At 32.5% G+C, this 27929-nt stretch overlaps 1 protein-coding gene across 1 annotated transcript; it reads right to left on the reverse strand.

Annotated features, from left to right (window-relative positions):
* Positions 1 to 59: 59 nt before the first annotated feature.
* Positions 60 to 27905, reverse strand: LOC123700448 (T-box transcription factor TBX1-like). The gene is made up of 9 exons (XM_045647658.1): positions 27746 to 27905; positions 8949 to 9091; positions 8152 to 8268; positions 7258 to 7499; positions 6046 to 6202; positions 5336 to 5491; positions 4952 to 5019; positions 1553 to 1693; positions 60 to 698 (listed from the first exon to the last, which is right to left on the reverse strand). The coding sequence occupies exons 1-9, from the start codon at positions 27795 to 27797 to the stop codon at positions 641 to 643; spliced, it is 1134 nt and encodes a 377-aa protein (XP_045503614.1). The 5' UTR covers positions 27798 to 27905; the 3' UTR covers positions 60 to 640.
* Positions 27906 to 27929: the final 24 nt, after the last annotated feature.

A 27929-nucleotide genomic window follows, 5' to 3' on the forward strand; every position in this document is an offset into this window, starting at 1 on the left:
AGTATAAGTACATAAATTACTTTAGCACATTACTTTGGTTTCGGTATTATTTTATATTTAATATTACATTCGTATGAAATATCTTAAATAAAATTCCTACTCTATTAAAAATGGCACTGTTAAGGCACTTCAGTGTTCTTAGTTCCTCAGTGAAAGACTTAAATTAATAAGTACCTATCTAAAGGAAGTTATATTTAAATTCAATCAAAAATGATTTCTTATCAACACGCTTTTATTTCTTTTAATGTGAAAAGTTACGAAATTAGATATATTATAAAACTACTTATATAAAATAACTTAATATTATAATACAAATTTTCCATCATTATAAGGGACAAATCTATAATCCGCTTGGTAATGTAAGGAAAGAATAAATAAAAAGAAATACGTTTTTTTTAAATACGCTATCGCATCATCCAACTTTTATCTCTCATTATTTTCTTTATGAGTACGTTAATTTGGAATATTACAATTTTTCAATTATCTATTAAATTAACGAACCTCATTCATAATACCATAGACTATTTGAAAATTTCGATTCAAACTCGTATAAATAGAACATAAAATAAATACTTTTCTATCAATATTCATCGTCTTTAATCTATATCACATACTTTTTGGTATAGTGTGTATTTTTTGTTTATCTGTGTGCGTAATATGCTGAATAGGCGCTATTGTGGCCTGCGTGCGGTTGATATCTGAAAATAAATATAATATTAATAAATAGCATTAAATGTGTGGAATTAAATGCTTTGCATGTACTTTGTACATAATGATAATATCTATACTATAATACATTTAAATTAAAAGCAGCGCATATTTTTACACGCTTTATATTAGCTTCACCTGTATGTTTGTATGTTTGTAACCGACTTCTTTGGGCGCGATTTTTACCCACTTTAAACGGCCAGATTTCGTTCAAACTTTGTAGATTTATTGAGGACCGATGACAATACACTAATTTGATAAAATTTTCTATTTTTTAGTTCGGTTTTCTATAAAAAGCGTGTTTTTTAGTTTTTTTTAACTATTAGATAATAATTATGTAAATAAATGTTAGCGCTCTAGAAATAAGTTTTAAATTACGAACTATTTTTATTTTTATGAAGTTGTAAAAGCATCGCCTCCATGCTTCTAGTACAGTAGTTAAGGTATGAACGTTAAACTAATAGACACTTGGTTCGATTCCTGGCGAGGACCAGTAAAAAATTTCTTAGTCTGGCAGGACACAGACGTCTGATCAACTACCCTGGCCCATAAGATGTTGGTGTTTTTTACGTGTTATGTAAAATTGTGTAATTTTTTTTTAATATACACAATTTTACATTTTTTATAAACCATAATATATTACACAATTTTTTATAAACCATAATACCAATTACCTATTTGTGTAAATTGTATAAGAAATGCTTTCCGAATCGGTGGTAAATGTTAAAAAATGTTATGACGATTCAAAAGTGCTTTTATAAAAAGTTTAGACTTCTTATAAATAAATGTTTGAGTTTGAGTTTGAAATGTGAATGTAAAGGAAAGAAATAAATGTTTCGCTTACCGTACTGGATGTGCATGTGCTGGGTACAGCGGGCCGCTAGAGCTCGGGTCGGCGGCGTAGGGCTGCGTCAGCGGGTAGGCCTCCGCGGGCTGCGGCTCGCGGCGCCGCGGGACGCTGCGTTGGGGGGTCTGTTCTGGTGGACTGCAAGGGGAAATGGAAATATAACTTTATCTAGGGGTTCTACCTACTACATCGTTTTTATCCAGTTTGTAATAAAAAAAGACGTGTGGCACTCGGGGACTGCCACGGCCGCGGTAAAGCTATTGCAAAGCTTCAAGCCAATTCAAGCCACACCTCCGTGCCCGACGGAGTGGGGAGCGTGAGGTTTTTTCGTTACGGAATTTCTGGATTCGGTCCCCGCGCTCAAGGCCCGCGATAGAAGCTATGCAATAGCTTAAAAATATGTAAAGATTAAAACAGTTTTAAAAACATAACAGAACTAGATGATCCTATTGGACTATGTGGACTACCATAATTCTTATTCTGAGTAAAAGTAGGCAATCATATTATAACAATGTGAAAACCAAGTCAAACCAAACCACGTCAAAAACAACAAAAAAAAATCTAATAAATATCTATGTTAGGTATATTGAAATTAATAAAATTATTATGTTCACATTACTAACAGAATCTCTAATTTTATTTTAATATCATCACTGATGTTAACATATTGTGAAATGTATCTTACAAAGATTTTATACAAGCTTTGTTCTACCAGAAAGCAAATTACGCTTTAGATATTATCAGCTTCTATAATAATAATTCCATATTATCATTAAGATCATTAGAACTGAAACGTAATCCCGCCTCTATAGGCGGAGTCATGTTACATCGCTAATATATATTTTGACAAGCAACGACAAATGGCAAACATAACTTACTCTAGTGTTATTAATCGATGGTACCAGGAAGATTCGAAAAACTTCATGGTGTCCATGTGTTTTGGTTTTTTGAGGACTATAGAGCTTTTTCTATTTGACTTAGTGGGTGGTCAGATATACAAAACGTGACATGTTTTACCACCATTTAATTATGTGCAAAGCTTTTTAGCTGCAAATAATATTTAGTTTAATAGAAAAAATAATACTTAGGGTATGTCTCGTTTGATAATTTTTGAGAAAACAAGAATATACATATATATGTATTTCGTTGGTTCAGATTAATTTCTTGAGTTTCTTTTTATGTAATCAAAATTAAGTAATAATACCTATGATAAATAAAAAACATACAATCATGGCAATTAACAAACAAAACTGTCATGAAAATTAAAGTCAAAGGAATATTTTCGATTTTTTGGATTAAATGTTCTACAGTTTATAAAAATCGTAAACATGGTCCCCCTACCACGAGCCATTTTTGTCCCAACCGTAACTTGCACACATGGCGTATAATTTTTTGCTGTACATAATTAATGACTAATTTGTTTATTATCAGAACTCCGAGTTTCGTAATGAATCACTTTCTATCGCAAAGTAAACAGATATATTATTATTTTTAAAACTATCCAAACAATTGAAATTATGTGATTAATGTTGAATGTAGGTAATATTGCCAGTTTAAAATAAATATTTATGTTATTTGCAATACTAATATTTTTGAGACAATCTAGGAGATATTATTGGTACCACACGAATTAAACGTTAAAGTAACAAGTATTCTACAATTTTACTCCTTTGATTAAAGAAGTTGTATAAATTCATCTATTACGAGAATTTAAGCGAGAATTGATATTAACTTTTTTATATCATGAACTTTACAAATGTAAAGAAAAGGTACGAAATATTCTTCTATTCTTCATATTATTATATTGTTTGAAGTTTAAAGCTAACATAATTTTTAATAGTTTATGCTATTAGGAACTAAACACACGTTTAGCCATCATAAAAATTTAACCTATACTCGTAAAGAGTTATAAACGATGTAAATAACTCCGAAAACGCAATCTTTACATACTTTCCAAGCCAAACCCTATAAAATGCGTCATGTATGTACCACAGGCTCCATCCACACAACACGATTGGATGAAAACCAGAAATGTTTACCTTTTCCGTGAGTAAATAATCACCTCTGTTTTATATCATAAATGTATCTACTTTGATTTTAGGTAAATTTTTATATACATACAGATCTTTACAGATTTTATATACAGATCGTAAGATGCGAGATTGATGTTAACTCTCCTGTTTTTGTATTGGCCCATATACATAAGTTATACAAAGAACTAACAAAGAAACTCCAAATGTCTGAGGAATATGCGTTTTATTGCGTACTAGCTTACCCCCGCGGTTTCGCCCGCTTTGTCTAAAACCTAATAAATTATATACTAAAACCTTCCTCTTGAATTCTATTAAAAAAACCGCACCAAAATCCGTTGCGTAGTTTTAAAGATTTAAGCATACTAAGGGACATAGGGATTCACGTTTTATTATGGGATCATATTATAACCGAGGACGGTGATCCCCAGAGCAAAATGTATTTGTATAAAATATTTTAAAATACATAGGTAGATATTTTTTCCCTTTTTACACAAACCAACTGAAAAAATAGATACTTAATTTCTTTCAAATTAAACGACCTATTAAAAAATAAACTATTCATTATAAAACAAATCCGAAACAACAAAAACCGAATTTTAATTATCCGTATTCCATAGCGCGCACATGTTTTTATTTTGGCGGGAACGGATGACATCCCGTCCGCCATAACTGTCACGTAACTCTTTACTCTATGGCGAGATCGTAAAACTAAATCGTCACCGGCTGCTGAAAAGCGCTTGAAACCCCACAAAATTGCTTTGTGCTCAATTTAATCATTACCGTGTGTGATTCATAGATATGTTGTGACATGGTTGTGGTTAATTTGACTTCCCTTATTTATTTCCTGTCGTTAAATTGTAATTCGACCATAAAACTATGTTATTACTAATATTATAAAGAGGAAAGGTTTGTATGTATGGTTTTCACGCATAAACTACTGAACCGATTATATAATGAAATTTAGCACACATAGAGGGTAACTTGGGAAATCCCACGGAAACGGGAACTATGCGGGTTTTCCTTTGAAAACGCGGGCGAAAAGCTAGTGTTTGTATAAATTCGAGAGTATTTTCAACGCTATGTCTTAGGAATGAATGTAGATAATTGAGAATCAAGTTTAAATGAATCGTTTCAGAGATTGTACTAATTTCAGATTTAACAAGTTAATGAATAATTTCATTTTTAAAACATGAACCCTACAGAAAAATTCTAATCGTTTATAAGTATTTGAAATTTGCAAATTATGAAAGAAGAAAGAATAAATTTATTTTTATATAAAATAGTTCAAAGTTAATGTAATATTTTATTATCTGTGCTATAAAGTAAAAAAAATATATGGCTGTATAAAAATGTGAATACATACCAATCGTCCGGGTCGCAATCTCGGAAGCCTTTTGCAAATGGATTACTGGCTATCTTTAATTGTGTTATCTGTAAGAAATATATTCGTTTGAGTTCAACTGGAATCATTAGAATCAACGACAAAATAAATAAATATTTAGTCACACTACGAAATTAAACAAAGCAAATTACTCATACTGAAGCAATTACTCAACTAGACAAAACAGGAAGGATCCTAAAATATCTAACGCAATAGTCAAACGATTAATAAAATCCCCTTTCACATCAGAATATAAGACGGTATGGCATAGACGCAACTTAAAAGAGCCACTATTTAGTACAAAATAGTCTCAAAAATGTACAATGGAGTAAGATTACAACAAAGGCTAGTGACAAATAAACTTACCCTATGATTCTGATAAGCAGTGACCGCAGTGAAGCCAGTTTCCGGGAATATAAAAGTACGATATGGAACTGTTCCCGGGGCAGAGCTCTGCCCGTCCCCGGGCAAGTACACCACGTGTAAACGAGGTTGGTAGCGGTGCATCGAGTTTAGGATTATCTGTAGAATTGTTTGTTATAGTTGTTTATTGTTACACATTAATTCGAAAAACCAGAGATAGGTATACTTAAAAAATAAAAAATCATCGTAATAAAGGTATCTCACCCAAAATCCGTTTCTATTCAGACATACAATAAAATGAAAGGAAACAATTATTATATTTATATTTAATATTACTTCAAAATATTTGCTCTATATTAAAAAGGGAAAACTGAAACAACTACCCACTCTATATGAATCAACACTTTGTGAGGGCTGCGTCAAGCGTCTTTTGTAGTTACTGGATCGCACCGTAGGATTAGCGCGTTCAGTTTTTTTTATTTTTTTTTATGAAACCAAAATTTTATGTATATTTATAATTAGGAGAATATATTATATCGACTAGATTTCCAGTCAAAATTGGTCGCAAGCCCGTTTAATTAAATTTTTTGTAATCGATTTTACGTGAAAAAAAAATAAAGGGTGAACTAGTTAAAACTGAAACCATCGCAACCCTCTTTGAACTTTAACTATCTCTTGAAAAAATAAACACTACTTGTATACAATATACATACATGTCCATTATCATCGAGCTGATTGTTGGTCAGCTTCAACTTGTCGAAGGACACGAGTTGTCGCATCCAGTGCGCGCCGGGCGCGGGCGAGTCGGGGTGCACGTGGATGCGCGGCGGGGACACCGGGTCCGCTTTGCCCGCTACTACCCAGCTTGAACTGTGTAGAGGAAAACTTCAAAATAAGATGACTCTACCCAATAAAGGGACTTCGGACTATGGCCTTCAGACTATGTCCAGATAGATATCCATCTAGAGATAGGACCATAAACAAAGAGAAGAAGATAATAGATGCGCGGGGATAAAGGGGCTGTTTTACCCGCTACTACCCAGCTTGAACTGTGCGGAACGGAAAGATGGAAATGGTAGAATATCACATAATCATATGATGTATCTCAACCCAATAAAGGGACTTCAGCCCTCGGACTATGGCCATCCATAGATATCCATCTGGACATAAACAAAGAGAAGAAGGAGATAATAGATACGCGGGTATAAAGGGTCTTTTTTACTCGCTACTACCCAGCTTGAACTGTGTGGAACACATAATTAAATAATGGATGCAGGGCAAACCGGGTACATTTGGCCTAGCGGGCCAACCACCCGGCTTACACTGTGTAAAGAAAAAAAAATACGTTTCGTACCTATACAGCCCCCTAGCCAAGTGGCTTTCTGTTAGCGTAGCGTTCAATAGAATAGACTACGAATGTATGAGATTGACGTAAGCTGTAGATACGTTTATCTACAGCTTACGTCAATCTCATACTACATCAGATTGACGTAAGCTGTAGATACGTTTATCTACAGCTTACGTCAATCTCATACATTCGTAGTCTATTCTATTGAACGCTACGCTAACAGAAAACCACTTGGCTAGGGGGGCAGTTCAAACTATTCCCCAAAAAACTCACAAAAAGTTTGCGTCGAACGCATCACAGCTTGAAAGTTCCAGAACATTAGCAAATTTAATTGTGACACTGGTTTTTATAGAGGTAGTCTCTAGTTCATAGGATGCACTTAATACTGTACAGGTAATTTTGGTAGGACCATATTTTGCAGGTTATGTTGAGAATATTAGGAAATCGAAATCTTTATTTCCGCACAGTCTTACGTCCAGGACTTCTAAATTTAAACAATTCATATAAAAAAAACCTAAAACATCTCTGGTCAATAAATTAATCCCTGCAGAAATATCTGAAATAAAAGGCCACGTACCTGTGAAACGCATAGCGATACCGCTTATCATCCAACGGCACAAAGTCCACAAGCAACAGATACTCGGCATTAGGCAGCAGACCGGACAGCCTCGCCTGTAACGCCGGGAACATTCTCCTCCCAGCCTTGGTGACTATCATCTCTGTACCGAGCTCGTGGAAGCTTCTCCATAGCGCGGCTAGTTCTAGAGATGCAGTACATCGCGCGACCGCTGGGTGCAGTGTTACGTTCTGGTTTGATACCTGCGCAATGGACAGTGACTTAATTGTAAGGATCTTAGTTACCTATTGACTATAGGAGCTAGGATTATTATATTATAGTCTGAATGGTTAAAGATGTTAAATGACCCATATAAATGAATTTAATTGGAATCTGTTAATTTTTTTTTTCCCAAAGAAAAGGTGAAGTCAATAGAGGTACCTTTACTAGACTAAGATCATCCATTACTTATGAGTTGTAACTGTATGCAGTTTTGCACCAACGTCCAGATCATTTTTTTTAAACTAGATATAAGATTAGAGATAATTCGTAATACTTGGCAAGAAAATAAATAAAATTTCCGTGCCCGGCGCCGCGTTGAAGTTACATAAACACCTCCGAAAAGGCTTGACCGATCTTCATGAAATTTTTTGTGTCTATTAAATAAATAAAATAAAATAAATAAAAATCATTTATTGATCAATTTGTGGGTTAGGTACAAACATGTAACATTTGGACCCCAAACTAGGACAGCCTGTATTTTGGGGTCCACCTTCCTTAATGACACAATAATAACAAAACTATAGCATAATATTAAATAGATCTGCAAATCCGCCATCTATTTTTAGTGTATCTAAGCGATAAGAGAAAGGCAGAACATCGTTTTCCGGTTAGCTAGTAATACTACAAAGTTACCGGCATCCGTGGCGGCGGCTGCGGCGGTGGTGGGGCGACCTGCGCGCCATGGTCCCTACAGGTGCTCTCGCTGAGCGCCTGCAGCGGGGAGTACGTGCTTCGGGAACATACTGCACTCTGTATAGATAAATAGGATATTAAATAAAAAGCAAAAATATCACATTTGGAGAAAACTCACGACATATAAAAAGATTAAAAAGGATATCATAATTTTAAAAGACAACATTAATTTGTATTAAGTTTAACTTAATAAACATTCAACTTTATGTTATCATTAAAAGAACTCAACTAATAATTAAAAAAACAGTACTATGTTTAATGATATTATAAAACAAATAAAATAATTTGGTAAGTATATTTTTAAAAGGGCTCAAGGCTTTTTGAGGCCAAACATAATTCCATCCTCGAGATCTCTAATCCACCATCATAAAAAAGAGAGGTTGCACTCCGGGAGTTCCGGCAGAAGCGAAAACTTGATTATTAACGTTCAGCATGTTTGATATTTTGGAATGGTATCCGTCCTACGCATAGAATATAAGGGCTAAAAAAAAACATCCGTCTTACGCTTTTTCGATCAGGCCACGTGTCCTAACGCGAGTTTAAGATTTTATACCCTACGCCGCTAAAGAAGTTTTCACTTCAATAACAAAGATCCAAAATTTTCAAGAAAAATATCACGCAAAACGAAAAATTTATTTATAAGTACAGAAGATTGAACTGCTACTACGTACTACAAAAATAAGATAACTTTGTCCAATGACCATATCATTAATAACTAAATTAACCCAAATACATACATCAGTATAAATCACAGGTGCGTTAACATCTCTGGGCGTGTTATGTAGCGAGGGTAGCACAGGGAGCTGGTCTTGGTCCCGGCTGACGCGTTCCGCTAGCGACTGCAAGTAGGCGCCTCGAGGGAACTGACTTGATACCACGCCTGGGGAAATATTAAAGAGGTGTAAATACCTGGAAAATACTGTGGAAAAAGGACGTCTTTACGTGTGAGGTGGCCAACACGATATGCTATAGATAAACGGTTTTCTATACAAATATTATAAAGAGGAAAAGTTTGTAATGTATGTATGGTTTTCACGCATAAACCTCCCAACCGATTTTGATGAAATTTGGCACAGGCAATCTTTAGACCCTGAGAAAGAACATAGGCTACCTTTTATTGTGATATGTATAAAAGCCTAAAAAGAAAGTAATAATAAGTGATAACTGCGTTAAAAACAACCGCCTTCAAACTTGCACTTGCAACATCACTTGCAACATTTACAAATACAGACAAAAATGCTTATAAAATAAAAACTAGCTACTGGGCCTATCCGAATAAAATTTTTATGGGACCAATTCGACACCATCCCGCATCGAAAAAAGAATCACGTAAATCGATTCAGAAACCTCGGAGTAATCGGTGTACATACATAAAAAAAACATACCGGCCGAATTGATAACCTCCTCCTTTTTTTGAAGTCGGTTAAAAACTAAAACTCACTCTAAAAAGAGATCAACGATAAAACAGTATCCGCTGAAATTATTTTCGCTGAAAGCCATAGTCAGCTTAGTTACGCATTCAGATCTTTGATGTTATAATATTATGGATCCTGGATCTTTATAATATGAACCCGCCTACTAGCACAAAAATAATGTAGGTAGGATATTCAGATATATATCCAAATTTGGTTGATTCCAACAAAATGTAACCTATCTGAAGAAACAATACCTTTTAGGTATTATATTATATCTTATTACATTTTAGTTAAATATCTGAACTCATTATCATTTTTGCATCTCAATTAAATGTTATTGTAATTTCATAGCGTGCGCGTGGCTTTTACGCAACTCTACAGATTCAGTTCAATCCAATAATAATAATTAAACAGGATTGCAAATATGTATAAGATTGCGTCGGCACTTTTCACAAAAATCTAATTAACTAATTAGGTATTTAAATATTAAGCCGTAGACTATAATTTGTATTTGAAAATCGGTTACACTGAAAATCGCATTGCAGAAAGTTATTCTGCGACACATATTATAATCAGCTTTACCCCGCGGTTTTTTAAATTTTTTATGTTATTCTACATAAAAATAATGTTTCGAGGCACAGATTAGAGCAGTAGTTCCTGAGATTAGCGCCGTTACCAAACAAACTCTACAGTCTACAGCTTTACAAAATATTAGATAGATTCACTGATGTAAAGGTCATAATATGATAGCCGTCGCAAAGTTTTTCATGTAATATTAAGCGCTAATTTAATAATTTTGTGTTTTCTTACCTTTCTACCGTTTTACTGTAGTAGTAGGTACTATAGTTCATATACCTGAGTATTTAATCACATTATAATAGATTATCTTACACTGTTTATTTATACTTTATCACAAGCACAAATGAATCTTCTAGTTTCACAAAAACCCAACAGGATACGAGTTCCCGTCGCCAAGCGACACATCACTGAAACTTGGCACCAACGCACCGCTAATTAAATTACATAAAAATGGCCACAAATCCAAGAAAAAGATAACAAACAACCCCATAAAAATCGTAAACGTCCACTCTCAGGCGGACATCTCACTCAACTAATTGGTGTAATGGCGGGAAATTCAAAACGCATTCAGAATGGCTGCAATTATTTCATCGCCGGTTGTCAAGAGGAGGATTATAAATAAGACGGGCGATGAAAACTATACTTACGTAGAAACGACAATGATCTTCGGTTTATTTTGAGAATATTTTTATTATTCCTTTACGATTATTGAAGAAAGTCTGTTGTCTATTGAGAGAAGTTGCACGTTTTCATAAAGTAGCAAGACAGAATTATTACTTATTGAAAACGAAGTGTAGGTAACAACATTTACCTATATTACCAACGTTAATAATTAACTTTACAAAGAAATAATTACATGACGATTATGAATTAACCGTCATACGTTACCACAATACTAAATTGAATAAATACAACAAGTTTAAAGAAAAGTTTAAAAAAATATCTGAAGTTTCATTCATTTATGCAAAAGTAATTAAATACAAATTTGGAAAGTTTATCAAATGGTAGGCATTATGGTAGGTATGTTTTTTTTTTTTAATCAAACGACTTACCCAATTGGTATTCTAAAGTATGCTAATTTTATGTTTTTTAAATCTAATTTAATTCAAAGTATTATTTAGGTATTATAAATATTTAAAATTCCGGTACCTATATTCAACACAATATTTATTAAAACAATATTCTTCACCTATGCCTAAATTAATTGAACTATCTGCCATTGTTAACTAAGACGTCTATTATAAAACAATACAATCTTATTTTTTTAATATTGACGAAAATCGTAAAAATCTAAATTTCGATACATTCTGTCAAATATGCGATCATACCTACGTGACGAAAAAACAAAATAATTAAAAAAATAATCTCATAAAGTGACAAGCATGAAACATAATGTACAATAAAAAATATACTTTATTACATATACATATAGATATTATATGGTTGCATTTGTCAGTTGAAAGTAAGTAATAATTTTTTGTACCCGTCGAATGAGTATAATAATTATCATTTATTATTTGTACGCGGGTATAATGTCTCGCATTTGCTCTTAAATCATAGGTATCACAAGAGAATATACGTGCATATCTGCATATTGTATCGAAATTAATTACGTTGCTGTTTTCTTTAGTACTCAGGTTTTGTAAAATTGTTTTTTTGTTATAGCATAACAATGCTTTGTTCCAAAAATACACACAAAATACGCTAAAGTATGCAAAAATAATAAAATTGGAATGTTCACAATAAGAAGGCATTATTTAAGTTTATTAGTTACTAACGGCCCGCCCCGGCTTCGCCCTTGGTATACGTTTCTCTCCTTATGAACCATCCTCGTATCTACTTCAAAGAATATTATAAAAAGAATCAACGAAATCGGTTCAGCCGTTCTTGAGTTATGCGCTTACCAACACATTTTGCGATTCATTTTTATTTTGTCGATTAATCCAATAACTCTACCTCACGTATCATTTAATTTATCAGGCCAACAAATTGCTAACACATGCAAAAAACCTATCACTATAAAAATAAACATGAATTTAATGCAATGCTAATTAAAATCCAATATTAATTTCGATGTGACTTTTGAAGTTAAACTTCTTTATCAGGGTTGGAAAAAAATTTTGTGTAACCTTTTTTCGTTACGCGTGACATTTTTCCGTTACGCGCCATCTATATCTTATCCCTACCACGCGTGATTCGACGTATTTCTGTAAAGTTGCATATAGTAAATTATTTTTTTAAAAATAAGGTCATAAAGAAGTTTCACTTCTTACGTGTGTAGGTAGGTAAACTAGTAAACGCACACTTATTTTTTTTATTTAATAAACACATCTTGTAGATATTATATGATCTATTTTCAAAAAAAAAAATAATATGTACCTATTCCTAAAAGGATGCATATAAGAAGGACAGATTGTCTTTGTATTTTCTTTGCGTTTTGTTTCATTAGAAAAGTTCATTCTCTCTATAAATCTAATCTAATGTAAACATAGAACAAAGTGTCACGTCCGTTCCACTCCAATTACCTTTATGACCCAGCACTTGCCAAATGTATTGATAATTTAATTATAGCACAATACGTGAATAATAGAACAGTCATTAATTAAGAATGCCTATTCAACATAGCGCTGTGTAGTATTTTAAATAGAATCGTTACATATGTATATATTTTCTTTATTTCTTATTATAATGTCATTCGTTCACATTTATTAATCTAGACTTTTATAAAAAAAGGAATCACTGGTTATAGTGCAGAGAAAAGTACAACAAACAAAAATACTAGACAGATAAAAAAACATTTTATAAATTTGTAGCAATTAGCAATTACAGATTGATATCTAAATGAACTCGGAAAGTTAACATTGTCACCTAACATTGTTATTTGGAACCCAACCGATATTTCAATTCTGTTTTGCATTAATTATTTGAAACTAGTGGTCCGCCCCGGCTTCGCCCGTGGTACATATTTCGTTTTCGTTTCGCAATAAAAGATAGCCTATGTCCTTTCTCGGGTATCAAAATATCTCCATACCAAATTTCATGCAAATTGGTTCAGTAGTTTAGGCGTGATTGAGTAACAGACAGACAGACAGACAGAGTTACTTTCGCATTTATAATATTAAGTATGGATATTCACTGTCGTACGTGTGCGAATCACATTAATTGACATTGATTATTTTTCTCTTTAAATTATAATTTTTAATTCAAATTTATTATAATTAATAATGAATGTATTGCTATAACGCTATTTATAACATTTTTTAAAAAACATAACAATCGATCAGTCATACTAGTCTTAAAAATGGAATTGACTTCTGTCTGAAACAAACAAACTAAAATTGCAAAACAACAATAATTGAAGTACCAGGCAATCAGAAAACATACACAACTTCAACGTACACAATCGAAAGCTCTATTCACCTCGCACATTGTAAAAAGCTCCTAACCTAAAACAATCATGATGCAGTGAAACAAATGGTGTCATTAATAAACGCATAACGACTGTCTAATTACACAATAGCAGGTACGCAGCCAATTATTGTCGTCTCTTATAGCACAAATGAAGTCGCTTCCTAAACAATAAATCCGCATTGATTGAACGCTATAAATCTGGCGCCGGAGGGCGCCGTGTAGGGCTGTCAACTTGAAATTAGCTTGTTTTAATTCGTAACGCAAATTACTCCTATTGGAATTTGGAATAAGTCACCTTTTTAACATGCAATCTTATCTTAATTATTACATAATTTTATACACGTAAACATGCTAACGGTGCAGTACATGACTTCTTTGATGTTCCAATGACCTTTCTTAATTGATTCTTAGAAGTAATTTAATATGCAGCTGTTTAGCGAAAGTATCTATAGAAAATAGTAGCACCTACGTGAAAAAATTATCCTTTCTACAGTATGCTTCACAATACACAATATTCAAAAAATCAGGTTTAATTCTGGCCTGATAAGGTTCATTATGACCATTAGGACAATAATTTTATAAGGAAAGTGGCAGCCCTGCCTGAAACCCAACACGTGTAGCTCAGTCCTTACCACGACACACTGATTTACGTACCCTTAACCACTTCATATTGCCACACCGAATATACTCAAATGCATTGTGTGCACTTTAAGATTTTCTGTGGGAATGTCGATTTTGAAGTAACCTTCTATTGAGGTGGTCAGTTCCCACCGCATTCCATAGCCATGAGTTAACGAAAATGTAAAACAAAAGAGTAAAAAGTATATGGACTTGGTCCTTTGGTCTTATAAATTTCAATTTTTGACCATGAATGAAGTTTGTCATTGCATACTAGATAAATGTAAAGTTGGGTAGTTACAAGGATAGTTATGTACTTAGTCGTAGATAATAATATGTATAAAAGAATTTTTCAGAATTATCTTTGACATTTTCGAGTAAATTCACAAGAGCAAAGATACTTTATATGGCCCATAAGGCCCTTACATTATATTATCGTTTACGAATATCAAACTGCACTACACTGAACTGTCAGATCGTCTGTAATAACTATTCTTGCATTGTTTATCTTTGCATACAACGAACCCTGTTATAACGAGCTGTAACAGGTTTACAAAACGACAAGCACAGTTTCAGCACAAATTAGCACAGAGCAACTTTGATCAGCGGCTTAGTGTCAACATTGCAAGCATAGCTCATTAAGAAGCCAATCGACAACGTCACTATAGCATTCTTTTGTAGGTGAACTATGCATTACTTAGTGTTAATTTACAATAACAACTACGGTTTACTGCTTTGGAAGATAAAAATGATATCGGAGGTGGTGATGGATGAAAAACCAATAATTTTTGAGTAACTTACTTAAGGTAGAGTTCCATTAAGTTGGTTACAATCACAATGCAGAAAACTTGGTCTTGGACGTAAAAGCTATATGAGAGCCATTATATAATTAATATCTTTGTTTTCGTTGTCAGTTTGAATCTTTCGCAAGTTGAAAATTGAGGCGTTTATGGTGTATAAAAGGCTCAGGTTCACACAGCACATAAATTACACACTAAGATCATGAAGTCATTTTACCTGTGCTTTGCAAGAAAATACTTGCCATAAGGAATCTGGAGCAATTCTTAACTCTCTCTCTATCATTCTAAAATTTCATAACCTCAAAATCGATACAAACAACAATTGTAAAACAATAGTTAATGTATGTACGATAAATATTTGCTTCCCCGCTTTTGTTCCCGGAACATCGGGGAGTTGTCGCTGTCAGTGGATCCCGATGTTTTGACTGTTGATTGACTGATGCTACCAACAGAGTTCTATCTTGGGATCGATTCTAGATACCTGCAAATCTATCGATGTGACCAGATGTGGCTAGCGAAAATAGTAACTTCAGCGCTGCCGTTACTGATAAATTTGTGTGAACTGCTAGATTTTTTAACCTATCCTATCACAACTTTAGGCAAAGGTAGATAATTGATCCACATTTATAGCTCGCAACAATAAAAATTGTTAAGTGTATATTAACAAGATGTTATCATTGCCAAACAAAAGCGTATCAAGAAAAGATAAGATGTACCTACTTCTAAAATGCTTTTCTCTTAAAGCATGAATACAATCCTAACCAACTATGTAGTACATTTCATAACCATAGGAGGAAAGGCTGCACTCTGTAGTTTTTTTAAGCATATTATGACGTATTATTTGGTCTAGTTTTGTACAAGAATGTGGCTTAGATTTGTAATTTTGACCCCTACTGCTACCCCTTCAATATTTAGACACATTGCATGAACCTTCTTTATTCGAAACGAATTTATTGTCAACCATAGACACCAAATTTTAAACATTCATCTCATAAACAAATTTGAAACGTATCTCCAAGGCGTAGAATACATAATAGCATGCTTATAATTAACATTGCACGCACCGCCGCGGTCGCTAATGGTGATTTGTGTCCCAAGCCTCGTTAGCTGCTACCGATGCAATAATGTTGCTGTTACGAATTATTTCAGTTCTAGAAACATCTTTTGGGTTATTCATCTATACTCTATATTAATATCTAACATATGCTGGTTTACTAGGGAGTACCTATGTATACCACAGCGTAGGTTATATTAGAAAATATTTTATGATATTCTACACGGATGCGCAGATAGATTTTGTGACTTACGTTTAACAAACTTTAGAGACTTTGCTAAATTTTGCTATAACAAGAAAACTGTAAATTAATATCGTTTTGTTACGTATCTTTTAAATACGGCATAATGAACAATGATTAACAATTTGTATGTATGATACCACTCCAATGAGTTTGATTTACGGGGCGAGGCAGGTCGTCACTTCCCGCCCTTATTCATAACTCTTGTCACATCGCTCAGAGAAGTGTTAACGCGGTTATAGCAATAATTAATTTTAAATTCCAAATGGTACTAAAACTGAAGCTATGCTTGCTGTTCGTCTTGGCTTTAACTGGACAATGAACTGAACGGAAACTAGGCCTATCCTATAATCTAGATTTTAAACAATTTTTGTTATAAATTTGTGAAAAGAGAGAAATCCGTCTTGTTTCATATATATTTATAAAAGACAGTACATAGGTATATTTAACAGAAACTTACTTATCGATAAATTTACAATGCAGAGTAATTATATTCGGATGTTGAAGAAAATTAAAAAATATATAAATATAATAAAATTAAAAAATATAATAATATAAGTTTTCCAGAGTGGAGATAATGGTTCTAATTTAGTTCTTTCATGTGTTATGAAGTTAAATTTAATAATATTCATTCACAAAATTTTACCAAAAAAGGTCAAATTTTACCACAATCCTTCTGCACGCGACTGTATCACAATAATTGAGTGCGTTCAGATATTTTTTGCCGCGAGTGTACGATTTATATGTTTGACATTTAGTGGAATTTCCTCCAATAAATTTGAAGATCGGAATAAATAACCCTGCACCTCGAGTTACTAACTTATCTCAACGTTACAAATTAACCACATTTTTGTCTTTATATTGTATCAAGGTATTATTTTTGTTCAACAAACACTACTAACAAACAATAAAGTACGTATATATAAATAAGTAGTTTTTAACTTGATAAACTATTGTGTTATACGATTTACACGGTGTTTGTTTTTTAAAATTGCTCAAAAAAGCCAACGATATAGCGCGGAAAAAGAATTCAATAGCGGATTTCCTCGTAGAAAGCTGCGGCGGATACTTTAGAGGCGGCTTACATAAGATTTTTTTACATCTATACCTGCATTTCTATAGTAGCAATTACCTATGTTTATATTTATAATCAATTATTGACTATTCTAAAGTAGAATTACCGATTAATTATACACATTTTATCCATGATTATTTCGATTAGATTACCAAATATCATTTGTACCTACGTTTAATTGTTAACATTTCTATTCAATATTATTATTATAGAAAATTTTAAAATTTCAAGGAAGTTCTGTAAATACCCGAGCCCTAATTGAGGTAATTTATATAGGAATGTGTCAAGACGACGCGCGCGCGCATAGTTCAGATTACACTATAGATCGGTGATTTGTGACCACGAGGGTGGTATCTCTACTGGTAGGAAAAGGGATACAAATTGTAATACGCTCCAAATAATATCATGATATTATGATACGTGCCTAATGTTATGAACGCGCTAGAGTGTATGTTAAGCTTTTAGAAAATGAATGGTCAAGTTGAACTACAATAACCCTTTAAAATGCGAAGTTATGTCATCAAGGATAGTTGGATAAATTTATGTTACTATTTTAATAAATTATTGAATGTATAAATTTTTAATATTATGAACTATTTTTATAAGAGTGACTTAACTATGCTGAATGGTCAGATGTGATTAACTGCACAAAGGTCATTTTTAAATTCGGACAGACGCATTGGCACTTTTTTCGCTTTATCAAAATGCAGACTATAGCTAAAACTATAAGATGTTTAAGAATAAAACAACTTTTACTAAACATTGTATAGCTTCTTATTAGTCAAAAACTAGGAATTTTTCGCTATTATGCCTTAAGTACCTACATTAAAGTCCCGTACTTATTCTAAAGATAATTAAAGCTAACATACCTTTCAGCAGCTTTCTATTTGCATTTTATTCGTATTATAAAAAAAATAACAATGTTTAATTTAATAATATTCGATATAAATCTCAGAATATAAACATAACAATGAAAATGTTCCGTCGACATGTGTTACCAACATAGAAACGTCATGCGCCTGTGCTCATGAGAACCGAATTGTTTATATTCAACTAAACATGCATACTAGCATTGTTTTCTGACTTTGTTCGTCCTTTTAAATATTATAAGACATTAATTTTAATTGATCTTCATACATCATTTATGAAGCCTAGTGTGAACTCTATCACACTAACTTGCACACTCTTTGGTTCACATTATGATTTAGAAACCTATTCCTACAGTATTCCCATATTCATGACTTGCTTTTTATGTGATTTGACGTGTAATTAGACATCCGCAAACTTTTAAGCAAATAATCAAACTTTGAACAAGATTTTCTAGGAAGAAAGTCAGGACTCTACTTTTAATATTTCCACATAAATTTATTAACTGTTAGTATTAATATTTAATTTATTGTACGTCACCAAGATCAACAGTCGTCATCTAAAAAGTATGTAGGCAATTCAATTGTTCCATAACAATAGAAAACATCATCAAATAAACAGACAAACGCTCTAGCCACTTCAAAGATCTTGCGGCCACTTACTGCGGACGTTTAAAATTAAATATTACATAAATAAACAAATCACAAGGAGCTCCAGTTTATTTTGCTTAAATCGTTATATCGCGCCTTGCCGAGATGAGATCTGCTACAATACATTATCATTCAAAATAGACACGTTTATTTTATACCATTATCGATTTTAATTTACGTTACGATTCCGATGAAATTATCGTTCGGAAAATAAACAAAGGTTGCCATATTTTATTGGTGTTTATTTTTTTCCACGTATGTTGGTACGAGAACAAAAGTATCAGAATAAGTGCGTATTTTGAAACGCTTCGGAATTGGCTTTGATTTAAATTTAGAACAATGTCTATTTGTAAATTGTTTATGGCAATTGTATTTGTTTGAACTAACCATAGATTCTGAAACGGGCTGAAAGCATGACGCATAAGTTGCTCCATTTTTTTATATTTTTACTTTATATTTGTGAATCACGGTATCGCTATAAAAGGAGGTCTTTGATATTGGGTTGCGTCTCTTTGCATGTAGGAAAACGCGATAACAGAGAACCAGAAAAATACTTACTTTAAATGTTTAGATGTGTTATAAATTTGAATTTTGTTGGTAGAGCCCTGGGGCCGTAGACAAAGTACCTAACAATTACAAAACGATAACGAAGTTAGAAATCGCAAAAATGTATGGGATTGACATACGCCGCGTTAGATCACGTGGTCTATCTAATGTCAATCCCATACATTTTTGCAATTTCTAACTTCGTTATCGTTTTGTAATTGTTACTTTGTCTAAGGCCCCTGAACCATTAACAAAAGAACCAGTAAGAAGTAGATTATATTAATTGTATTAATTTTATGATAATAATTTTTATAAATTAAACAATATAAAGTTTTTAAATTAATTCTGCGAAGACTTTATTAGTGGTTAATACCTAACAATGAATACCGTGGTACCTAATTTACAATTATTAAGTATTTTACTTTTAAAAACGAATGACCAACTAGAACTTATACCAAGTACATACCAACCTTTGCTAAATAAGTTATGGTTTTTCCCAACAAATCAATACTAGGTATTTACTCCAAATTAGGCACTTCCAAAAGTCAAAGCTATTAATTGGACCACCTACAAAATATCAATCGACACTTCACTGTTGACATTTCTTTCAAATTCTCACGCTAAAACAAACAACTATTTTGGTCCGAGGATTTGAAACAAAAACGGGGGATTAGGAGGCTCGCTAATGAAAACAAACTATCGAGACATAATTTATAACACTCTGACCGGCTTGCATTTGTCATCTTTCATGAGTTATTAGTAAGGAAAAATAATAAATCAATTTTTGTTAAATTTTTCATTACACTTTCGTTAGGATGTAACACGTATACCTACCTATATGCGATGGATAATCTATAAAAGAGTATAGTTAATACACATAACAAAGAAGACTAAAAGGTACTGAAAACAGTCGTGATATATTATTTATTTTTAACATCGATAAAAAAGCTAATACAGTGAAATTTTGACTCTTTATTCTGGGTTCCCAAAGATAGCAAAACTCTTCTATGTTATGTTCCTTTATTAGGTAAAATAAAGTTCTTGATATTTCATTTTTAAGTTGAGTTTGTTAAAAATGTAACTACTGAAATGTTTTTCATGAAACATATTATATATAAGTACTAAAATCGTTAAAAAGTTCAACCATAAAAGTTTATTTTAGATTACGTAGTTATGTACCTTTTTATTTCATGTCGCCTTTAAAAATTCGTGTTTAACTTTTCAAGAAGTAGGTAATAAAAAAGTGAAATATGTCCCCAAGCTGAAAGGTACAAAATTAGCTGATAAGATTAGGCCACGTGGGCCGTAGGATCTGCAATTTGTTATTTTTTACACCCTTGCATAGTCATCTGTTGATAGGACGCAACGCGTCGTTTGTGTACGGAAATGTTATAATTTTTAGAATATGCATTCTTATTGTATATCTTCTAAAATCGTAGTAGAATTCGTAGGTTTATTATCTTACTACATATATACTCTACATAATATCATCTTCAAGCATGAAAGGTTACGTGTAGAGACTTATAAAATTATAAATGTTTCGAAAAACTCATGATTTTCTATCGCAATTTTAACCGAATTTATTTATACGAAGACGTATTTCATAACATCTTGAAATATGCAGATACTGAAGATGATATTAAGATAAAAATATCTTATAGGCTCTGGCGCAAATTTTAAGAAGCAGTTAAAAGTTTTTTTTTTTTTCTGTCAAATATCTTTGAATTAATAGGTAATAAATTATAACAATAATTAATGGTTCGATGATGATTTTATTCGATTTTATTGAAAATAAAATGTATAGGTAGTCTACTCATTGAAACCACCTGAAGCTCGAACTAATGTAGCAATTTTTTTTATTTTTTTTATAACTTGCACACGTGTCAAAGCTCTTGAGACTGTCAAATGCAGATACCATGCGATTTAACAAAAAAGTTTACCCTTTAAATGGTCACAACTAGTTCTAATCCCATTTAACGGTATTTTGTAGATTTATGGAGCACTTGAGAGTTTTTGCAATAAAATGTTAAAAGGGCTTGAAATTGTACAATTTGACATTATTGGACGCAAATTGAGACAAACCAGGCGCAATTTTTTTAAGAATCAAGATTTTTAAAACAGAATATTTTCTAGAATTTTAAAGTTTTTATTATAACCATGTTATGATTTGGAAACTACATTTAGCACGAATGTAATATTTATAACAATTACATGGGTTTTTGACTTTTTGACTATTAAAATAAAATCATGTACCTACCTCATGTATATTTTGCTAGAAATGTTATTTATCTTTAAAATTTGCATAATCATCATGATCACCCACGTCGACGAATGCATATTTTTTGCTTACATGGGCAAAAATGCCTTACGTCGGCATTAGATAGCTGGTATCTACATTGTGTGAATAAAATAGGTAGGTACAGAAATTATAAATATGTTATTACTAGCTACATAAATTATAAATTAAAAAGTTAGGTACTTTATTGACGGTAAATATTGAATTCCCATAATAATTTAACTTAAACATTGACAATTAACGTAAAAAAGACCTCTTATGTAATCTATGCAGCCAAAAATAAAAAAATATCTTATTTTCCACCTCTTACAATAGACTCACAACCTTTAAACAGATCTAATGAAGAAAAATATCTTGGCCTAATCTTGTATAATAAATTAACATTTAAATCACATATAAACCATGTGAGATCTAAGTTAATACCACTTACAGGAGCTTTAAGAAATGCGGCTAAATATATACCATTTAAATTACGTTATAGTATCTATAACACGCTTGTTAAACCACATCTAGATTATCTTATCCCAGTTTGGGGGCAATCGGCGCCTACTAATTAAAAAAAAACTACAAATTACGCAAAACAAACTAGTAAAAATCCTCTTTAACTTTAATTTTTTAACGCCAACTAAGGATCTATACATCTATATATCTATTTGGTACGGAACAAATTGTTTGATTTAAATAAATTATATAAATATCACACTTGCATACTGATTAAAAATATTCTATCTAATAATATAAAAACACAAATAACACTAAACAAAAAATCCCACAAATACCACACACGAAAGAGTGATAACCGCACGAGCCAAGCGAGCGAAGCGAGCGAGTCGCGTCAACGGCCGGCCTAAATAGGGTAATTGCGCTGGTTTGCCGTCCAGCTTCTGTTTTCGTCCATTTGACTGACCTGCTACAATCACGTGCGTAAAACTTGAATACAAACCTACCTTCCCGCGCAAGTTTGCACTTTTTACGGTCCATAATGTTTAAGCAACAGTACTATCAACATGAAAATTTGATTTGACAAGAAGAGAGTTCAAAAAATTAACGTAAAAGTGGCCGCTTCGCATACGTGCCTTGCAGATGTCATCGCGCGAGAGAAAAATTTGCCGGCGAGAAAAGTTCATGGTAAGGTAAATCACTGTTTTAGCTAGTTTACGTAATGTTTTTGGTACGTATTTTTATTTCTAAGCATAATAAACGCAATTATAAGTGTTTATCATACTTTTTTATAATACTCTTGGAAATATTAAGTGGACGGATACTAGGTTACCAAATTCTCAAAATATTTGGTTTTCGTCCAAGTGGACGGAAACTCAAACAGCTACGTGAATATTTGTTAGGGTCATTTTACTTTATCGGACCTTTAAAATACTGAATAGTTTCTCCCGAAGTGATCTTTATTGCTATTAGTTTAGTTTTTTTGGTTTCCGTCCACTGCTATGTCAGTGCTGCCAAAATAAAAAAATATTTAAAGAAGTGGACGAAAACTAAATTTAGCGTTAAATGTTTTAGTTTTCGTCCATGAATGAGTATTGGAGTAGACAAAAATTAAATATAGCTATTCTTTTGCATTACTTTTCGTCTATTTTTACGTAAGTATTGAAAAGTTTTCTATTCAGTATCTTCCTTATAAATAATTGCTGAGGGCCAGAGTGTTGTAGGTACCTAATGTGTGAAGTAGAGTCAATTATTCGTAGCATAAATGGGGGTAGGTCAGACATAATACACTGTATTATGTCTGTGTGTGTAGGTATAATACGTTTCATTTGATAAACAAAGTATTAGAATGAAAATTTTTGTTGTTAGAATGAATATTTCTGTTTTTTGATGTTATTTCTTAGTCCTGTAATTATTACTTGTTTAATTTACATTGTAAGGAACGCATTCCTTTCTTTATTACGAATGATTATACAGTCATCACTAACGCCTTTAAGGACTGCCAAGTGCTACATAGATCTCAGTGTTGACTTGTTATATTGATTATTATTAGTAAAACCACAAGTAAAACTAAACCTGTTAGGTAGTGAGAAATTGTAATGTTAATTAAATAAACGTATATATTTACCTGTAATTGATTTTTAACTAAATAGTTGACCTACCCTCCTTTTTCTACACGGTGGTCGAAAACTAGCTTACACTAGGACGAAAACCAGTTTTTTTGGACGAAAACTAGCATTTACCCTACTTTTGCAGAAAATAATTTAAATAAAAAGATACATCAAAATGATTTATTTTCCCTTAATATTATCTTAAAGAAGACTATATAAGGACTTAAAAAAAATATAATATGTTTAAGGAAGGGTGCTCCAAAATATTTATTTCGTATCACAAAGTTGGCAACTCCTATAATTGGACGAAAACCAGCGCAATGACCCTATTCAAATAGGTAGCGAGGAGCGAAGCGACGAGCGTATTAGGTTAACACTTTATACGGTAAGAGAAACTTAAGATTTGAGGGAGCACAATTGTACAATAGCTTGCCTAAAGCAATTAAAGAATCCTCATCAATTAATATTTTTAAAAATAAATTAAAGACATACTTAACTAATTTCGATAGCTGATTGTGTTATACTAACTGCAAAATTGTTATTTCTCATATTTGTAAAAGATCATATTGTATTGTTCTTGTTTATGAGATTAATAAAGTTCTTTAAACCGAAACGACATTGTTTAAAATTTAATATTGTAGTTATTCTGTATTATAATTAATTTGTATAATTGCATTTATTTTTAAATCCATGACGATATTAATTATTTCATGTATAGGATGTTACATGCGGCCACGGCCTGTGGCCACGGCGGACGGAGATCGGACCCGACACAATATCGTTCACGACAAAATATCGTCACGACGTGGGAGCGTGTTTGTTATACACATAACATGTCAAAGTAAATTAATGAGCGGGCAGGGTGGGCGGCGTTTTTTGTTGTAATTAGCCGATCGCCGGAACAGCTATGCGCTACTAATTGCTAATGTAGAATACACTGAAATTTAACGCGTACCGACATTGTCCTTGCCGGAACTGAAGACCCGTGTAGCATATCCAACAAAATAACTATTTTACTTATCTTTTAAATACCTACATGCAATCATCCTATTTTATATTTAAGTAGAGACTTTTAGGTGCTTTTAGTTCTGATACATAAGTTATATCTACTGTATGTCAGCCAAACCATAAGTGCAGACATGCACTAAGTTCTCAGTACCAATTCAAATGTTTACGTATTTCTTACCTACAGTAACATAAGTGTTTACCTAGTCGCTTAATTTAATTTTGCAACCGATGAATACAAAAAACTTATTAGCTACTACTGTGCCAGTAATAGGTATCTATAGGTAAGCCTCAGGCCTCAGCGCCGGCCTCCGTCAATCTGGCCGGGTTATATCAAAGACAAAAAACCATAATGTCATTACAAGACAAAAGGTCGTCACAGATTATGTACTGTTCGACAGCGCCAAATGTCAATCGTCGATGGAAGACTCGCGCGCGCTCCCGCTGACAGATGGATGAATGAACGAACGAACGATATGCAAGCGCGCGGTTTACTCAAGCAGAGAAATATGATTGGAATTAAGATGATCGATCTCTTCGTGTACCTACTTTGTATTTGACTTTTAAATGGGCTCAAAATAACTGATTAATTTGATTGCATTTACGCTGTTGTCTGACGGTTACAAATGGCGTGGAGGCTAGGTTCTTAATGTTAGTGGTAAGTAATATGTAATTAAAGTGCAATAACTATCCATATTTTTTTATAGAATGTATTTCTACAGATTGCAAAGTTCCTTGCAGTTAATATGACATACCTATTATGATCATATAATCTTAGCATAGATATTTCCTGAATTTTAAATTAGAACTTTTCGACTTGTAAACATTTGCATTCGTTCGAAAAATCCTTTCAAATACTTTTGAAGATAAACAACCCTACCGAACCTCCCTCATTATTGGAGCCTATATCTAAATATAGAATTAGTGCCCTGAATAAAAACGGTTATAAACTTGTGACTCACGAGCATCTTTCATGATGAGTCAGTAGGTATAAATGTAAGCCATGACCCATGTAAGAAAACAATAGTACCTATAGATAAACAATAATTATAAAGACGTTGTTTAATTAATAATTGAACAATTAAATATTTTATAAGTAAATAATATAAAAATAAAAATGTATGCGTGTACCTATTAGTGTAGACTGTAGAGTGTAGACTACTGTAAGGCTAGTGTACACAGTACGTAAGAAGTGAAACTCTTTATGACCTTATTTTTCAAAAAAATAATTTACTATAGGCAACTTTACAGAAATACGTCGAATCACGCGTGGTACGGATAAGAAAAAGATGGCGCGTAACGGAAAAATGTCACGCGTAACGAAAAAAATAAAAATGTAACACTAAATTTTTTTCCAACCCCGATGAAGAAGTTTCACTTCAATAAAATAAATATTTTCAAAAAAAAGTTTTTGATGCATACGAATTATTTATCAAACGATTTTGAAAGTAATTTAATCTGTAGTTATGCATACTCGCCTATCTTTCATGATTCTTATTTCCCTCTACCACAAATTTCTTAGATAGAGTCATTTTTTAACTTTGTTGGCTGTTGCACATTTGCAATGCGACCTATATTATAATGTACCTAATTATATATTCAATAGTATAAGGACTCCGTAATTTTACGAATGATATAGAATTCAAAATATTATATTCTCTATCATCTCTGAGGACTGAGCTTGGGACTGAGACAAGAATGATTGATTGATTTTTAAAAAAGCGTTTGCGCGATTTACTTTCCAACGACAACAAGCCTACATTTATGATTTTTTTTACAGCCTTAGATAATATCCGAATGATTGCGGTTTGTAATTTGAAAAAAAAAAACTTCCTTATTATAAACAAAGCAATTACCTATAGGTATATTTAAAAAATGTGCATAACAATTTTTTTTTTGTTACATAAATGATAAATCGAAACTGACTTCAGGTATAATAGGTAATTATCCGTTGATGCCGCTTTTAAAACGTTATTTCTTCTTTATTATTTTTTGTTAATTTTAAAGTTATTGCTAGTAAGTACTAAGTAGATATATATTATGCTATTTAAAACACGTGGAAACTTGTAAGATTTCTTTTTTAATTTCACTTGTTTTTGCAATAAAACATGAAATAATTTATAGACGAGTATATTTATTTGGACATTGAGAAATACACGAAAAATATCTATGACTAAGCTTTTGTAAACGAAAGAGTACAAGGTGTACCTACCTATCCTCGAAATTTTTTTTATTTTTATTTATCAATGCACTCAGACTTAATAAATTATTATTTATGGTTGAACTTGAATACATAGGGGATAATTTTTTTCATAATAAATAGTTTATATATTATCTAAAACATGTCTTGTACTCAAACTTGTACAATGTAGGTATAAAATTTAAATTTTGGATGATTGTATGAGAGAGTTTTAAATATTTGGTTTTAACCGTCATGCATTTACGGGACTGAAAAATCAGCATGAAAGCACTTGGATAGTACCTAACATTGATAATAATTAGACTTTCGCACAGAAAATTTTCAAAAATTATCCAACTTTACTTGTAGGTAGGTAACTCTTATGTTTTATAAGTAAGTATAGTACAGTACATAGTAGGTACTTACTTATGATTAAAATTCAATTAAGATCCTTATACACACGATAGGGTATTAATTAATTATTTTCTGAATATTAAAAATTTACAGACATGAACAACAGACAGGACTGGAAAACTAAACAACTCCCAGTAAATTTATCAGCTTAAAGAATTCGAACAATGTTTAAGATTGAAATTTAGATTACACTGAAAAAGATAGGATATTCAACTTTCCGCGGCATGCAAAATAAGTACTCCCAACAACTTGACTGAAAAACTACCTAAGTATCAGCGTTCCCAATAAAACCGTCTACATCTACAATCTAAGTAAATCCAAATAAATTCTAACCGTCCAGCTGGCGAGGTTGATGCCACTCGTCTCTCCACTCCTGGCCCTCCATCACATCACTTGGCCGATTATTTTTTCAACGGGACACTATAAATCAGTTTTGTGTTCTCGGGAGCGCGCGCATACCGTGGCGCGAGGCGACCGCTTCTGTCGTCGGCCGGTGTTGTGCGCGCCGCCTTGCGCC

Source organism: Colias croceus, chromosome 19 (genome assembly GCF_905220415.1).
Source record: "Colias croceus chromosome 19, ilColCroc2.1".
Classification (NCBI taxonomy): Eukaryota; Metazoa; Arthropoda; class Insecta; order Lepidoptera; family Pieridae; genus Colias; species Colias croceus.